Consider the following 16,054-nt stretch of genomic DNA (forward strand, 5'->3'; position numbering starts at 1 on the left):
AGATGGACCTTTGTTGTTAAAGTAATGTCTCTGCTTTTTGCAGAGTGTGAATACAACAGTTTAATATTATAATTTAATTTTTTTCAGAATATTAGTCTCCTTACAAATAGGGAATACCTGAAGGCCAGAAGCCTCACCCAGAACTTGTAGCATTTATACAGTTATGTTAAAGTCTATTGGATTGTTACTAAAAGTTGACTATTTTAATATTATGATATTTACTCTTTTCTAACTCTCTGTGAACAGTCTGTACTTTCATATACTTTCATAGACCTCATTAATGCTTAATACGTTGTGAGAAATTAAAATCAGTGTGTGCTAGAAGGGTACATTAGGCACTCAGATTCTTGGGGTTATCATTGACACCACTGGTCTGCAGAATAAGAGTAATTTCATAGATTGGAAATCAGTAGGCAGAGAGAGTCTCTGCATGGTGGTACTATACTCTGTTGGAGCTTATATAATACCAGTATTGCTTCAAATAATTCTCCCTTATATTGTTTGATTTTGAATATTTGGCATTTTAAAAACTGGCCCATCTTTTTTTCCATCAGCCTTTCTAAATCTTTGTCTGTTTTTTCTGTCAGTGTTCTTTTCTTCTTTCCTAAGTCCCAAGTCACCCTGGGCTCTGTGACCATCACTGAAGGAGTTGGTGGGGAAACTCTGAGGCGACTCTCTACCCACTGTCACTGCAGGCATTTCTTTCCTGGGAGGCAGTGTAGAGGACAGCTCTGGAGGGACCATGGGCAACTTGGATAGCTGGATAGCGAATGTGGCTGACGCCTTGAGAAGACCTTGGGCCATGTGGCCAGAGTCTCCACAGCCATAGGCCTCATAGAAGGAGCTATGGGCAGAGCTGGGCTCCTCGAATAAATCAGGAATATTAACACACAGGAAAGTAGATGCCCGTATGTTAGTGTCCAGCAGCCATCCCCAGGAGAACACTGTCAACATGGATTTTGGTTGGTGACATTGTCAACGGCTTCTCTGACTTCTCTGATGTAGTGGTTGTTTAGTCACTAATTCGCGTCCAGCTCTTGCGACCTCGTGGGCTGTAGCCCTCCAGGCTCCTCTGTCCTTGGGATTCTCCAGGAAAGAACACTGGAGTGGGTAGCCATTCCCTTCTCCAGGGGATGTTCCTGGCCCAGGAATTGAGCCCGGGTCTCCTACATGGCAGGCAGATAGAATACCTCTGTGATTTTTCTCTAAACTCCCTGGCTGCTCTTTCTGTTGCTGAAAGAAAAAGTTTCGCAGCTCTGTCCTTTCTCTTTTCGGTTTTACTCTCTCCTCTCATAAAGCAGCTTCTTTCATACCCCCTGTCCAACTTGCATGTCACATAAATTTATATCTCTTGGCCAACCTTTCCTTCAATTCTATTTGACCCAGATGCTCATTTGACATTTACATGTAGGTTTTTTCAAAGGCTTCTTAAGCGTTATATGTGCAGTGACAAAGTCATCATCTTCCAATCTGGTTCTCTTGTGTTTTATGTGTTAACGAATGCTACCACCAGTATATTCAGTTATGCACACCATGAATCATCCTCAACACTGCCGCCTTCCTTCCAGTCAAATCCACTCCCAAGTCATGTCTATTTCACCTTTTAAATATCTCCAGAATCTGTCCTGTTTTTTCCTTCTCTACCATTATAATTTGTTTTCAAGCAACTGTCATCAGTTTTCTGAACAACTATGTAACTTTTTACTGGCCTCATCTAATTAATTCTCGCCTCCATATCATTTTCCCACAAAAAATTGTCATTGGCTTTCTGTTGCTGTCAAGAAAAGCAGAAGCACCAGAGTCCTGAACGTGGACTGCAGAATGTACAATGCGTGCCACGTCTGCTTGTCCAGTCTAAACGAAAACTCATCCCCCCTTTCCATGTGGACTGGCTTTGTTTTCTCAGTCATGCCTAGTTCTCTGTAATTACAGGGCCTTTGAGAGTGCTATTTCCCATGCCTGAAACAGTTGCCATCTCCCTTCACTGAAGATCCTTTCCATGGAATTCCTAGCTCTTGTAGAAACCTCCACTTCTCTCATGTGTCATTAAAGCAGTCCACATAGAATAATCCTTATTTGTGTGATTGTTTGCTATACAAGTAGCCTCTGAACTGTGGGGGGACTGGAACCAGTGTTCTCACAGTTTTATGGGTTTAGCACAGTGTCTGGTTCCTGGGAGTTGGCTCAGCATATATATTTGCTGGACGCATGAGTAGATGGACGGGAGAATGGGTTTCTATGCAGACATTAAAAAGAGTTTAAAGGTAGGCAAGTATTAATGAGAAAACTATGGCAAGATCTATGAGAACAGGCCCCCAAAGAAGAGAAATTGTGGATACCACTTTGGTATCTGATAGAAACTGTGGATACCACTTTGGTGATTCATTTTAAGCTTTAGGAGGGTAGAATGCAACTCATTTGATAAATGAGCTGACAGAACCATCCAAGTCTAGAGCTTCTCTTCCACCTCGCTCACTTGTCCCCAAATCAGACGTAAACCACTTAGCAAGAAATCCGGTGTTTGGGGGATAGTGGTTGGGAAGCTTTTTTTGTTCCGCAGCATCTCCAAACAGATTGGATAGAGTCAGTTTCCAACCATCTGTGCCAAAGGGGAGAAACATGGGGGGAGTAGTTAGTTTGGCAAAAGGTTCAGAAAATGGACTGCTTTCGTATTGCAGGAAATGTAGTGAAAAGCATGAACCACTGGCTTTAAGCTGCGGGGAGATGAGTGGTCAGGTCCGCAGCAACGCCTGTTCAGAACTGGAGTTTCCTCTCACGTAACCCCCCCGGCAACCAGGAAGCCGGCCAGGATGCAGCCGTTGTCACCACCTGTTGTGCTCGGGAGATTAATTATAGAGCGTTATTAGTGTGCGCCCTCTGCTTCCTCTTAAATAAAAGCGTGTGAGCGCTCCAAGACAGATGTGCCCTCACCAAAATATTTTTTTTTCCTTCCTTGTTTGCTTGCACAGATTTGTAATTCCCGCAGAAAAGCTCTTGCCAGGAAAGTAGCTTCCATTGGAACTACTTGGCATTGAGAATCTTGTCATCGTCAGCCCAGTGTGATTACAGTTTAAAAATGCAAATGGGATTCTGGGATGAATCAATTGAAGGATGAAATTCATATGAAAAAGTGATGCTGTGTAAAACGCTAATTAGGTGGCATCTGTAATATAGGTTTCAGTTCAGCTTTTCTTAAACTGTGAGTTTATTGCCAGCCAGCCAAAGAGGAAGGTGCATACAGAATGCAACCAATATTTATTTATAAAGCTTCCAGTATGTGCCAGGTGTTATTCTAAATGCTTAGGATGGTAGCAGACATTATTGCAACAAGACTGTGTTATAGATTATTGTGAAATTGAAAGTCGCTCAGTCATGTCTGACTCTTCGCAACCCCATGGACTATACAGTCCATGGAATTCTCCAGGCCAGAATACTGGAGTGGGTAGCCTTTCCCTTCTCCAGGGGAATCTTCCTACCCCAGGGATCGAACCCAGGTCTCCTGCACTGCAGGCAGATTCTTTACCCACAGAGCCACCAGGGAAGGCCTTTCCAACAAGGCTGTGTTGTAGATTGAGGCAAACATCCAAGAAGTTGGTGAGGATGGAGCATAGCTTAGATGGTAAGGAACAAAGTAGAGAATTTTGGAAAGCACTCTCTTTTTAGTTGTTTGGGAGTGTTTTAACAAAAAGTCTGGTTATTATTCCGGAGCCTGATAAGTAGAGAACATATATCTTATTTATATGGTAAGAGAAAGACATTAGGAAAAGGAAAATTAGAATAGACCACATTCAAAATTGACAGTTTAAGGAATTTTATCTAATTAAGTGTCTTTAAATTCTGATGTCAGAGAGGTAGATTTATTAAGCCTAAAGTTTTGACACCAAAAAAATTATACTTGCTTTGCACACTTTTCTTTTGCCCAAGCTTTCTTTTATTCTAGGAAAACGTTGAAAGTACAGATACCACTGAGTCAGTATAAACTTACTTTGCATGTATTAAAATTGCTTTGGGAAATAGCAGTTTGATTCTAGTATCTGTCTGGATCAATTAAAAAGAGGCTTTGAAAAGTATTTTCCAATTGCTTTCTCTTTCTCTGGTAACCAAAATTCTCGTCTTAACAGGCCTGATCCCTTTCTGCACTTTTCTCTTGTTGGTCTGGCAGCTCTGGTATCAGCCCCTGAGGTTTTCTCTACTACTTTGCAGAATTCAAGCTGTTTGAATGCTAATAGGTACTGTGTAAAAATGCGGGGCTTTATGGGTCCTATGTGGTGTGTCTTGATCAGATTTAAGCTGTGTGTGATCTGAGTGAGGAGGGATACTACCTACTTTGTGGGTAACCACTCTAAGGCACAGCGTCACAGTTGCCACCATGAGACGGTTGCCCTGCTGTGGTTATTGTAACAAAGGATACCTGAGGAAAGTTACCAGACACCTCATTCACAGTGTAACATTTCTAAGGCCCAGTTACAGCAAGCAACCAACTTGCAGATAGCCACAGATAGGAGCAAAAGGGCCATATTCAGGTAAAGCTCAGTCGTGTTGTCTGTTTCTACATCTGTTTGTATCATCACAGTGCATAGTCTCCTTTAGAAAAGTAGTCTGCGGGGATTCTTTAAGCCTGAACAATAAAAGGCGTGTGAGGATATTATCCAAACAGGATCAAATGATTGTACTCAACACTCGAATCTGAATGGTACCTCTGCTTTCCCAAAACAAAAATTACTGGTTTTATGTGAATAGTTTTCATGTGCAATAGTATACAGGTGGTTTTGTCTGTCACATATTAATTTACATATGGAGTCAATTTTACTAACTACTTGTTCTGTAGAATTCACTGCATCACTGTCTCATAAATGACTAAATCAAAATAAAGAACATTTTTTTCTTAAATGTTGTAAGCAAAGTGTTACTGATCCCTATTGTCTACATGAGACCTCTTGGCTTAAGATGGGTAATAACAGAATATAATGGGAGTTCTTTAGTAATAAGTGTTTTTCTTCTTTTTCATTTCTACCACAGTACCCTCTTTTGTCAGGAAAATGTGCTTTTCTTGGATAGTTTCCAACAGCAACAGGAAAGAGGCATCAGCAATATCATATCCCTCTCGATTCAGATTTGGCTGATGTGCTATAACAGATAGCAAGGGGAGAGACATGGCTATGTACATTCACGTTATTTCTCCCTTTTTGTGCATCTGAGCCTTATGTGAGCAGTCTGAATCCGCAGTAATTTACAGATAATCCCCCGGGACTGAGCACAGATACAGCGTTCTTCCCACAGAGAAAAAGAGGACCGGTGATGAGGATGTATGGAAAATTGTGAAAGGTCGCACTGGCAGTTTAGGTTGAGTTATAGAAGCATCCTTTCTAGGACAGTGTGTTCAAATGAAAAAAAGCTATTATAATGGGCAGTTAGGTGCTGTATTTGTGTCTCCAGAATGTTAGAACGTGTTGGAGAAAGACATTGATCTGAGTTATGTGTCGGTTTTCAAATTGCTTTACCTTACAGAAGCAAAATGATGACAAAATTAAATAGTTGCGGCTGTAGTTCGCCACAGTTTGTCAACAAGCTCTCATGAAATGTTTGCAGGTGCTTTTAAACATTTACAGGACTGGGGCTAAAACTTCTTAGATTTTATGTCTTTGATTCCTTTACTTATGCCGTTAATCAAATAAACAATGACATTCGTGTCTGAGAACTGACATTGTCCTTTCAAACATTAGAGAGATTTGAAAAACAACCTTTTCATAGCTATCTTTCTATAGCTGAAAGAAGTGCTTTAGAGAACTGGGTTCAGATTCTATTTAGTAAGTTTTAAGAATTATTTTCTTAATTACAAGTGACCTTCTTGAACTTTGGTTTTCTCATCCTTATTTATTTGCTTGTTGGCCCTGCTGCACATCTCGTGGGATCTTACTTTCCCTACCGTAGACTGAACGCAGGCCCTCGGCAGTGAAAGCACAGAGCCCTAACCCTGGGCCACCACGGAATCCCCTCCATGTTTACACTGGTGTCTGTGACACAGAGTCCTAACCCTGGGCCACCACGGAATCCCCTCCATATTTACACTAGTGTCTATGACACAGAGCCCTAACCCTGGGCCACCACGGAATCCCCTCCATGTTTACACTGGTGTCTGTGACACAGAGCCCTAACCCTGGGCCACCACGGAATTCCCTCCAGGTTTACACTGGTGTCTATGACACAGAGCCCTAACCCTGGGCCACCACGGAATCCCCTCCATGTTTACACTGGTGTCTATGATGCCTCCCCTGTGGCGTCGTCATGATAAGTCATTATGATGGGAGGTTCTACCAATAGAGTGAAGTTAGGAGGCCCAGTAAAGGTTCTGCCTTTTACAAGGTGTTATATGCTAAGCACTGATCATATGTTTAAAGCAGTTGAATTTTTTGTAATGTTGAATGATAGAGGTTGTGGGGTCGTATTTACCTAATCAGAATATTGTTAAATAGCGTTCTCGGTGTTCATCCTGAAAAAAATCACAACTGGTTACTTGTATCACTGATAAAATAATTTTATTACTTTGAGAGGTGTACCAATCCAGTTTTTTAAATATTGTTGCCTCAGGAGGGTTTGCTTTAAAAAAAAAAAAGTTTCTCATCAGAGAGTTGGTTGTAGTTAACTATGTGATTACATGTTAGGATAGTCTTAAATTCTTAAACTGACCACTCACTACTTACAGCTTGTAATTTAAAGTACTGTCCATTCTTGGTGACGTGCTATAGAAATTAACCTATATTGATGAAACAGTATTTGTAATCACCTAAATAATCTTCCTCATCCCATAACTTATTAAAAAGTTATTCATTTACTTAAGAGTCTTAAATTTTATTTGAAATATAAGAGTTAGTCTCATAGTTAGAAAAACGGAGATAGGAAGGTCGAAAGACTCCCAAGAATCACAGTTTTAACAAGATTAGAACTTCATGGCAAGCAAGTGACAAGAAAGATTCAGTTATTTCCAATCATCTGGAAGGCATGCATTTGAAGATTTTTAATCCTAGTTCTGACCCTAATTACTTGGCTTTAGGTGGATCGATAACTTTTCTGTGAAAGTCTTCATTTCTATAAAAAAGATGCAGTGCCTGTTAGACCTCCTCACAGCATAATTGTGAGAAGAAAATAAAGTAATACAAAAGCTTTTACTCAGCCGCCCTAAGGGAGACAGACCTTGAAGATCTGGCTTCTCCCATTGAACCCTATAAGTGACCCTTAGGAACATTTCTTCAAAGAACTTGACCTTTCAACTTAATTCTAGGAACCAAACTGTGGCACCAGAATACTTCAGAACAAAATCACTGATACTTTTTATAGTTGCCGAGAAAAGAATAATTACTTTTCTGTTATTCTTTGTTCTATTGAGCTGTGATCTTCAGAGCTTTCAGCTGAAGACTAATTATTGATCTGATACACATTGTAATTTTTAATGTGCACATTTTTAAAAAAGAGTCTTACCTTTTTTCTAACAGAATTATTCTTTATCTTGAAAATGGGGCATATGATGGTGCATGGTAGACCGACACAGTGTCTAATATACACTCTCCAAAAATAATTTTGTAGGATACTGTTTATTCTGTGGAGGACCTTTGTCACCTTTTTTCTATTTTTTTTTAAAAACCTGGCTTTAACACAATAGAAAAGAAACATTTGAAATCTGAACACATTTTTATTGTTAGGGAAGTTATAAGCAAGAAATAAAAATCTATATAAGAAAGACATTCTTGGGCTATTCTGTCATTTAAAATTATGCAGGTGATGAGAAGGATGATAAGAACAAGAATCAAATGTGGTTCTCACCCATTCTGAGTATAAATAGTAGTTCTGTTCACTCTATGTCAGTCTATCCTAAAGGAGATCAGGCCTGAATCTGACTGAATCTGGAAGGACTGACGCTGAAGCTGAAACTCCAGTACTTTGACCACCTGATGTGAAAAACTGACTCATTTGGAAAGACCGTAATGCTGGGAAAGATTGAAGGCAGGAGGAGAAGGGGATGACACAGGATGAGATGGATGGATGGCATCACTCCCTCAGTGGACATGATGGACAGGGAGGCCTGGTGTGCTGCAGTCCATGGGGTCGCAAAGAGTCGGACACGACTGAGCGACTGAACTGAACTGAACTGATTGAACCATTATTAGTTACATATAGTTAGTTTTTTAGTTTTTTGTTTTAAATTGAAAGAACCAACTTGCTGAATTTGGCATACCTATCTATGCCCATAACTTGTCTATTCCAAAAACAACTTGAGGCTGGCTTATGATAAAATCAAAGGTAAAATAAAACCCCCAAATTAGAAGTACAAATTTAAAAGAACTTCTCTTTGGTTTGCTTTTCATTGCAATCTGTGGTTCCTTTCTTGTTATAAGTGTTTACTTAGCAACTTTAAATTTACTTTTGATTGGTATTCGCTTCTAAGTCATTGATTGTTCATATCGCTTTGAGTGACCTATGGTGCATAAGGCAGTCTGCTTGTGTTCAGATCCCAGCATCTTCACTTGTTAATGCACATGGTCACTGGTTAAAGTAGAAAGGATAGTTGTTGTTTGTTTTCCAGTAAAAAACTATTGCAAATAAGGAAGGAGGTCCAGCGTGAGTTGAGTTCAACTTCGCTGAAAGGAAAAGCAGGAGACCTTGCTTCAAAGGCTGGGCCGCATTAAGGGGAAGGCACTGAGGCAGTGAGGTGGTCAGTCCAGGGGACTAGGCCGTCTGGATTTGTTGACTGGCTCCTCTCCAGAGGAGAAGGAAACTGGTCCGATCTTTATGACAGGAGGCAGTGATGGGAAACTAGAGCAAGGCAGCCACTGGCCGAGAACTAGGGCAGAATTATCTCCTTGACGTGAGAAGTCAGTTCTGGGTGGAAGATTTACAACGCAACGAGGCAGAGGAAGGATTTATAATTGCCAGTCAGTAACTGCACGAAGAGGCATTCAGGAGCCGATCTGCACACTGCCAGGTTTTGGCTAGAATGATTGGTAAAGACCAATGATTGTTACCTAGACCTTGGTTTGCCTCATCTGTGAAATGAGGATGACTGTACTTGTATCATGGGAATATGTTTCAAGGATCGAAGGAGTTATACTGTACGTGTAAAGTTCTTAGAGCAGTGCTTGCTCATAGTAAGCTCTCAGCAGATGCTAGTTATTGCTCCTACTATCTTTAAAGGAGTATCTCTGTATCGTATTAGGGCTTCCCAGGTGGTGCTTGTGGTAAAGAATCCACCTGCCAACACAGTGGACCTGGGTTTGATCCCTGGGTTGGGAAGATCCCCTGGAGTAGAAAATTGCAACCCACTTCAGTATTCTTGCGTGGAAAAATCCCATGGACAGAGGAGCTCTGGTGGGCTACAGTCCATGGGGGTCACATAGAGTCAGAAACAACTGAGCACGCACACACGTATCATACTGGATTGTTTTCGCTATTAAATAGTATAATACATATAAAACATTGAGAACCATGCCTGGCACATAATAACAATTCAGTAGCGGTTGGCTAGAAATAGTATTAGTAGCAGCAGCAGCTATGTGTGTGTGTTAGCTGCTCAGTCATGTCCTACTCTTTGCAATCCTGTGGACTGTATCTGCCAGGCTCCTCTGTCCATGGAATTCTCCAGGCAAGAATACTGGAGTGGGTTGCCATTCCCTTCTCCAGGAGATCTTCCCAACCCAGGGATCAAGACTGGGTCTCCCGCTTTGCAGGCAGATCCTTTCCTCTCTGAGCCAGCAGGGAAGCCCACAGCAGCTGCTCTAGTAGCCACTAATATCTTCCAGTCCTGAATTACTCATAGCTCAGGATGATCAAATAGAAGGGAATCTTGAATTTATTATTATTTCTGTTAGAACAGAATGGGTCTGTTTTGTAACATTAGTAATTCAGAGAGGAAAATATTTATGAGTAATCTTGTACGTGGTTGTAAGATCTTGAAGCATTGTTAATATTTTGCTAGTGTGTTTCTAGAGTTTTGGATATAGAGGTTGCATCTCCAGCACTTATGTGGCTTAATCTTCTTGCTGTGCAACCTTCAACATCTCCCAGCCTGTATCCTTCTAACCAAAATAAAAGTGAACCTAAGTAATTACAAAGCCTGTTAAGAAATGAAGCAGTTTGTTCAAATAGAAGAAATAGTGTATATAAAAGTAATGATAAAGACTGAATCATGTTTCTGTAATTTTTCTAATTTTAAGATACTTCTTTGATGTGTATTTGAATCTCCTTGCAACACAGAAGTGAAAAAAGAGGTTCAAATTTCACAATTGTGGTGCTGACCAGTAGGTTTAAAGAAACTCAGATGATCTCTGTACATGTTTGTGGAGTCTCTTGATTCCAACACTGTGCAGTAATGTTCCATAGAGTATGAATTGTTAAATGGGTTCAGTCTCTATTTGCATTGGGTATATTACCAATCACAGCACATAATTTCACTGCATATGGGTTTTCATTAAGAAAGTGGGATGCATAGATCAACAGATCCCCATTATCCTTAATTTGCAGTTTTTATCAACAAAATCTTGTTGTCAGTATATTTAATAGTGGAAAATAGCAACTTAGATAAGAGACTGATAACTGGAAAAGAAAGAATAACTTGAATTAACGTTGATTGCTTCAGTGCTCTACATAAAAATTTTAAAGGGAGAACAACCAAATATATGTATTAAAACCACCCTTTATTCACTCTTTGAAATTAATACTTTAATTCTGTTAAATTAATAATTTAATAAAGTAATTCTGGAAATTAAATATTGAATCATACATATAGCAAAGATGGTCAAAACTGACTCCTACATTTTAAAATCAAATGCTTTGAAATATTTTACTCTTTCTGTGGAAGTGTTTAAAATGTTGCCTTTTAACTGTGACAGTACTAGAAATATTACTCATAAGTTTATTTTAATAAATAGGATTTAGCATTGTTTTACAAATAAGATTATATATGGGATTTTATAAATAGCATTTAGAAGAAAGTCATAGAAAAATGTTCAGAGTACTTACGTTCTAGACTTAGCCCTTGCCTTCACCTGGCACCCAGCATTTGACAGATAACCTCGCCTCACTGGACCAGTAGTGCTTTTACGGTCATAGAGCCCATGCTTTTACAAGTTATTTCTTCTTCATTAGCAGCAGTTTAATTTGAATTTTGTGTCTTTCTTTCTTTCACAGTCTGATACGTACTTCTGCATGTCAGTGCGTTTGCCAATGGATGAGGAAGCCTTCGTGAGTAAGTATTAATTGGATGGTGCAGGGGGGTGGGCCGTGGAAGGAAAGGCAGCTATTTGAGATCAGTGAAGGCTTCTCTGTGATGGTTATGAGCGCGTTAATCTTCTACTGTCAGTTTCTGAAGCGCATTGATCATGCCTAGTGCAGAAACACTGAGAGACAAGCGCACAAACTGTATCTGGAGAAACTCGTGAGGAATGGCAGTTGAGGGGCTGCATGCCGATGTGGATGGCTGACATGTGGCCCGTTTATGGAGGGTTGGCTTTCTGTCTGTGGCTGGGTGCTTCATTCCGCTCCACTCGGTGATCCTCTGTTTACCTGCTGGTTCACGCTCTAAATCGACTGCACTTAGAATCAGCATTGGGGGATATAAGATCTTACTGTCTGACAGGTGGATGGGTACGAAGGGATGGAAGAAGCGCAGAATAAGAGGAGGAGGAGGAGCGGGGGGCGGGGGAGGACTGACTGCCGTCTATAGAGTCAGAGGACACTTACGTGACAGCTCCTTCCCCAGCTGAGCCCTTCTGTCAGGCAGTGTGACAGAGCACCGTCTCTTTTCATCTGGCTAGTTTTAATTTAAGCATCCTTTATGACAGACTTTCAGCTGTTTGGGGAAGATGTGTGATTGGCAAATTACTCATGGATTTGCCCCGCTTCCTTTACTTTTCTGATTTGAGAAGTTGATTTTGAAGAGAATGATGCTAATGAGAGTTTGTACTTTGGTGCCTTGAAACTAACCTTCAAGTTGGCTGTCTGAAATGGCGATCATGTGAATTACAAAATGTGTATAGTAGCCTTGGGGACGTCGGAGGACGAACTTTCCTGAGGCGTTCTTCACCAAAAAATACATTACAGATCTTCAAAGCCAGAACAACATGCGTCGGTGTTTTTCACACGTTTTGGTGGCAGTCACAACAGAAAATACAACTTGTATCGACACTCTCTAAACAAAACTTGCTCCGTAGTTAATTCCTAAAAATAAGTCAGACCTTGGAAACCTGAGCGTTGCCTCACTGACATTCCTTTGTGTAATCATTGAATATTATTAGGAAAAAAGTTAGAAAGTTGGTGCTTCCAGATCCTGAACTTTAAAGGGACAAAAGTAATTTTTAAGTTTCTAGTTGTCATGCTCTGAGTAACACTAAAAGTGGTTTAGGATATAAAGTCATAATTAAAGTACTAACACTAAAGCTTCCCTCAATCATATCCACATATTTGACAGCCTAGGAGAAAATAATGTTTGCTAATAAGAGACACTGTCCCTGAAGTTTTTCTTTACTAATTTTGTGTGTTCTTTGTCCCAGTTCGGGGTAGACTTGATTGCTCCTGTTTTTGAAGAGAAGGCCACTCTACACACCTGTGTAAATATAGTAGTCGTGTTTTAGATCAGTATTCCAGGTCTCACATTAATAGGTTCCTGGTTTGTTTCTGGAAGTAGTGGTAAATGATGTCAGAGCTGGTGACTCGAAGGCCTATAAATATATATCCTGGAATGTGTTATTGCTCTCCTAATAGAAATGTGTTTACTTTCACGTAACTTTTAAGTTGAAAGTACAAGTCAGTATATTCAGTCAAGAAAAATATTCACAGGAAACACATAAAGGGCTATATTAGAACCAGGGTATTAAACGTTTGTCTGTTTTTCTCAGGCAACTTAAAGGATCTTATAAGAATTATAACTACCGGTTTGGCCAAAAAGTTCATTCAGGTTTTTCCATCAGGTGTTAACAAAAAACCCAAATGAACTTTTTGGCCAACACAATGTCTTCAGTATTTCTTCTTTATTGCTGGGAGGACTGCATGAAGACTAATCATTTTGTCACCTGTTCAAAACATGATTATCTTTAGTGTTAATCCTTTAATTTACCACCCCTAGGAGATTTTTGGTTGCCATTGTTTATATAATTCAGCAACCACAGAAGTTTAGGTGTAGGCAAAATAGAACTGGAAAACTGAAAACTGAAGAGAAGTACCAAACAATTATTTATATATTTGCATGTGTAATCTCATTAATTCTTAGGACGACACTGTCAGTTGTCCTGTTTTTATAGAGAAACGGAGATAGGAACATCTGTGTCTGTGGTTTAAGCAGGTCCTAAGACAATAGTCAGTCCTATTAAAGGAATACGTGTTCCTAGAGTCAACCCACCACCAGCAATCGTTTCTTGAGGACTTGCCAGACACTAAGAGACTGAAAACTAAGTATATCTAAGCTATTTTATAGAAGAAGAAGCAAAAGTTCAGAGAGGTTAAGGGCCATGCCCAAGCTTTTTACTGTATGGGTGCTGCTTTACCTGAATGCCATTTAAATCATAACAGATGTAGGTGTGGGGATGATGACACAGGGAATAAAGGGGAGAAGTTATCAAATGGACAGAAGGAGCTGAAATACAGCAGAAGCGCGTCGCTGTCTTCCTCACAAGAGAAACAAGTATTCCATAATTCCTTACTGGGAACACTGGGCAGTTCCGCGAAAAAGGTAAACTGCAAACTGTCTTACAAAATAAAACCCAGTACACAAGAAGATGTAAACATTTGCAGAAGGAAAAGCACTTGGATATACAGATTATATGTTGGAAGGGTAATTATACATAATGTATCCTAATTCCCAAAGTGAAAGGTTTACTTGTGGGGTAACCAAGGCTTTTCCGTGAATGAAACTTTGACCTTTTTGTGGATTGTTTGAATTCTGGGTCTCAGGGCACCTTATCAGAAGATTAAATTTGGTTGAAAATGAATATTTGTAAAGACCTATAAAACTTTGTCCATTTAAGACACTTTAAAAAATATTTTATGTTTATATATTTAACATGTTTATATTTTATTTTTATATGTAGTATATTTAAACTATTTTAAAATATGAAATAATGTTTATATTTATAGTTTATATGTATAAATATATATATATTACACTTTGTTTTCATTATTTGTGCTGTAAAAATTTTTGAATGCTGCAGGGCAGGAGTAGAGACACAGATGTAGATAATGGCCTCGTGGACACAGCTGGGGAAGGAGAGGGTGGGACAAGCTAGGAGAGCAGCCTGGACGTGTACGCACGGCCGCGTGTAACGCAGCCAGCCAGGGGGGAGCCGTGTGACACAGGGAGCCCGGCCCGCTGCTCCGCGATGACCTGGGGGTGGGCGGGGGAGACGTGTGCGAGGGAGCCTCAAGTGGGGGCTTTATATGTGTACATGTAGCTGAGTCATGTGGTGCAGCAGAAACTAGCACCTAATTATAGAGCAATTATAGTCCAATTAAAAAATAATTAAAAAAATTTAAAAGCCACTCAGAAACTGCTTGCCTAATACATGAGTGGTTACTAAAAAAAAGTGTTTTGTTTGCCCATTTTCTAAGGCAATATATTGAATATTAGTTTACTCTTTTGTCTTAAGTTATACTTGTTTGAATATAAGAGAATAATTTTTTTTTTTACGAAAAACCACCTGTCCATAAATCAGCAAATTTTAAAAAAATCTATTATGTGCCAGTTATTGGGCTAGCCCTGGGGATGTGGTATGTTACAAATTCAAGGAAATCACAGTCTGGCAGGATTCTAGGAGACAAGAACACAAATGTTACAACATAGGAAAAGGACTTTCTCCCTTGCTTTTCAAATTTCTGAAGAAATTCAGAAAAGGCAGACTGTTTATGAGGACTAAAAAAAACTCTTCTGATAGTGGTAAAACCCAAAATTACATTTGAGTAATTTTTAATTTTGGCTTTATGCTTGTGTGACTAATTGTGTATCATGTAAATAAACATTTCTTACTTTTGAGAGGATACCATCACAGTTGTCATGAAATTTTATGTGCCTATGCCTGTAATATGTACACATAAGCCTACCCAACATGCTTGATGTGTTTGTATGTTGGCATTGAATTATTAAATATGAATCAAAGTAGGTATTTGAGAAAATGCTCTAATGAAGATAAGTATAATTCTTATATTTTGAACAAAATCATAGTTTCCCCTAGAACATTGCTTTTGTTTTTTTTTTTTTTTTTTTTTAATAAAGAGCCACAGAATTGGAACGGGTGAGGGTATGAGAAAATCTACATTTGATCATTGAACTGTGATGCTGTCTAAAAGGTGTTTTATAGACACTCAGAAGAATTGGCTCTGACAGCAGCCCACTCAGCCAAGAAATTTGACTGTCATCTTCATCCACTTGCTTTCCCTCACATGGATGACCAGTAAATAAATGTGTCTTTTCCTTAGTGAATGATGGCAGGTCCCTATCTATCAAATTGCACTATACAAATGAGATAGCAGCATCGAATTTAGAAATAGACAAAAATTCATCTAATGATGCATTGCCTTTTGTCTTCTCGGGCTTTTCTGTTGAACGTAGAACAAGGCAGAATTGCACAGTTAGATTCGAATATTTCCAAATGTGAGCTTTCTTAAGCACATATTAAGGTGATATTGGGATAATTCAAAAACCCCAGGCACGGTCTAATTTTGATCATGTTTATGGGTCAGCTACATAGTATGACTGTAAAGACCAAGGTTTGACAGGGTACAGTGCTCATTTACCCATATTTTGTGGCCTTGACAGTAATAAATACTGAATAGAAGAGTGTGTGTGTGTGTGAGTGTCCGTCCCCACGCAATTACTCTGTCACCTTTCTGCTTCCCATTAGTTCACTACACATGCCCTCCCTTCTCTCTTCACCTAGGGTTTTCTCCAACATGAATAATTTAGTCTCCGTCTTCCACATGACCATCGGGGACCTTCCATCAGGCACCCTCAGAGGCTGTTTTAGTTTCTTAGTGAAAGCTACTTGGAGAGAGCTGAAATAGCACAAATAAGATGCAG

At 39.6% G+C, this 16,054-nt stretch overlaps 1 protein-coding gene across 8 annotated transcripts in view; it reads left to right on the plus strand.

The window, feature by feature from the left end:
* The window catches only part of PAM (peptidylglycine alpha-amidating monooxygenase), a 314,353-nt gene that overhangs the window by 169,321 nt on the left and 128,978 nt on the right, over positions 1–16,054 (plus strand). For all 8 annotated transcript variants that reach the window (XM_070465860.1, XM_070465859.1, XM_070465862.1 and 5 more), the window contains one exon: positions 11,179–11,236. In XM_070465860.1, coding sequence (XP_070321961.1) covers positions 11,179–11,236 — 58 coding nt within the window. The remainder of the gene's footprint in view (positions 1–11,178; positions 11,237–16,054) is intronic.

This window comes from Odocoileus virginianus, chromosome 3 (assembly GCF_023699985.2).
Source record: "Odocoileus virginianus isolate 20LAN1187 ecotype Illinois chromosome 3, Ovbor_1.2, whole genome shotgun sequence".
Taxonomy (NCBI): domain Eukaryota; kingdom Metazoa; phylum Chordata; class Mammalia; order Artiodactyla; family Cervidae; genus Odocoileus; species Odocoileus virginianus.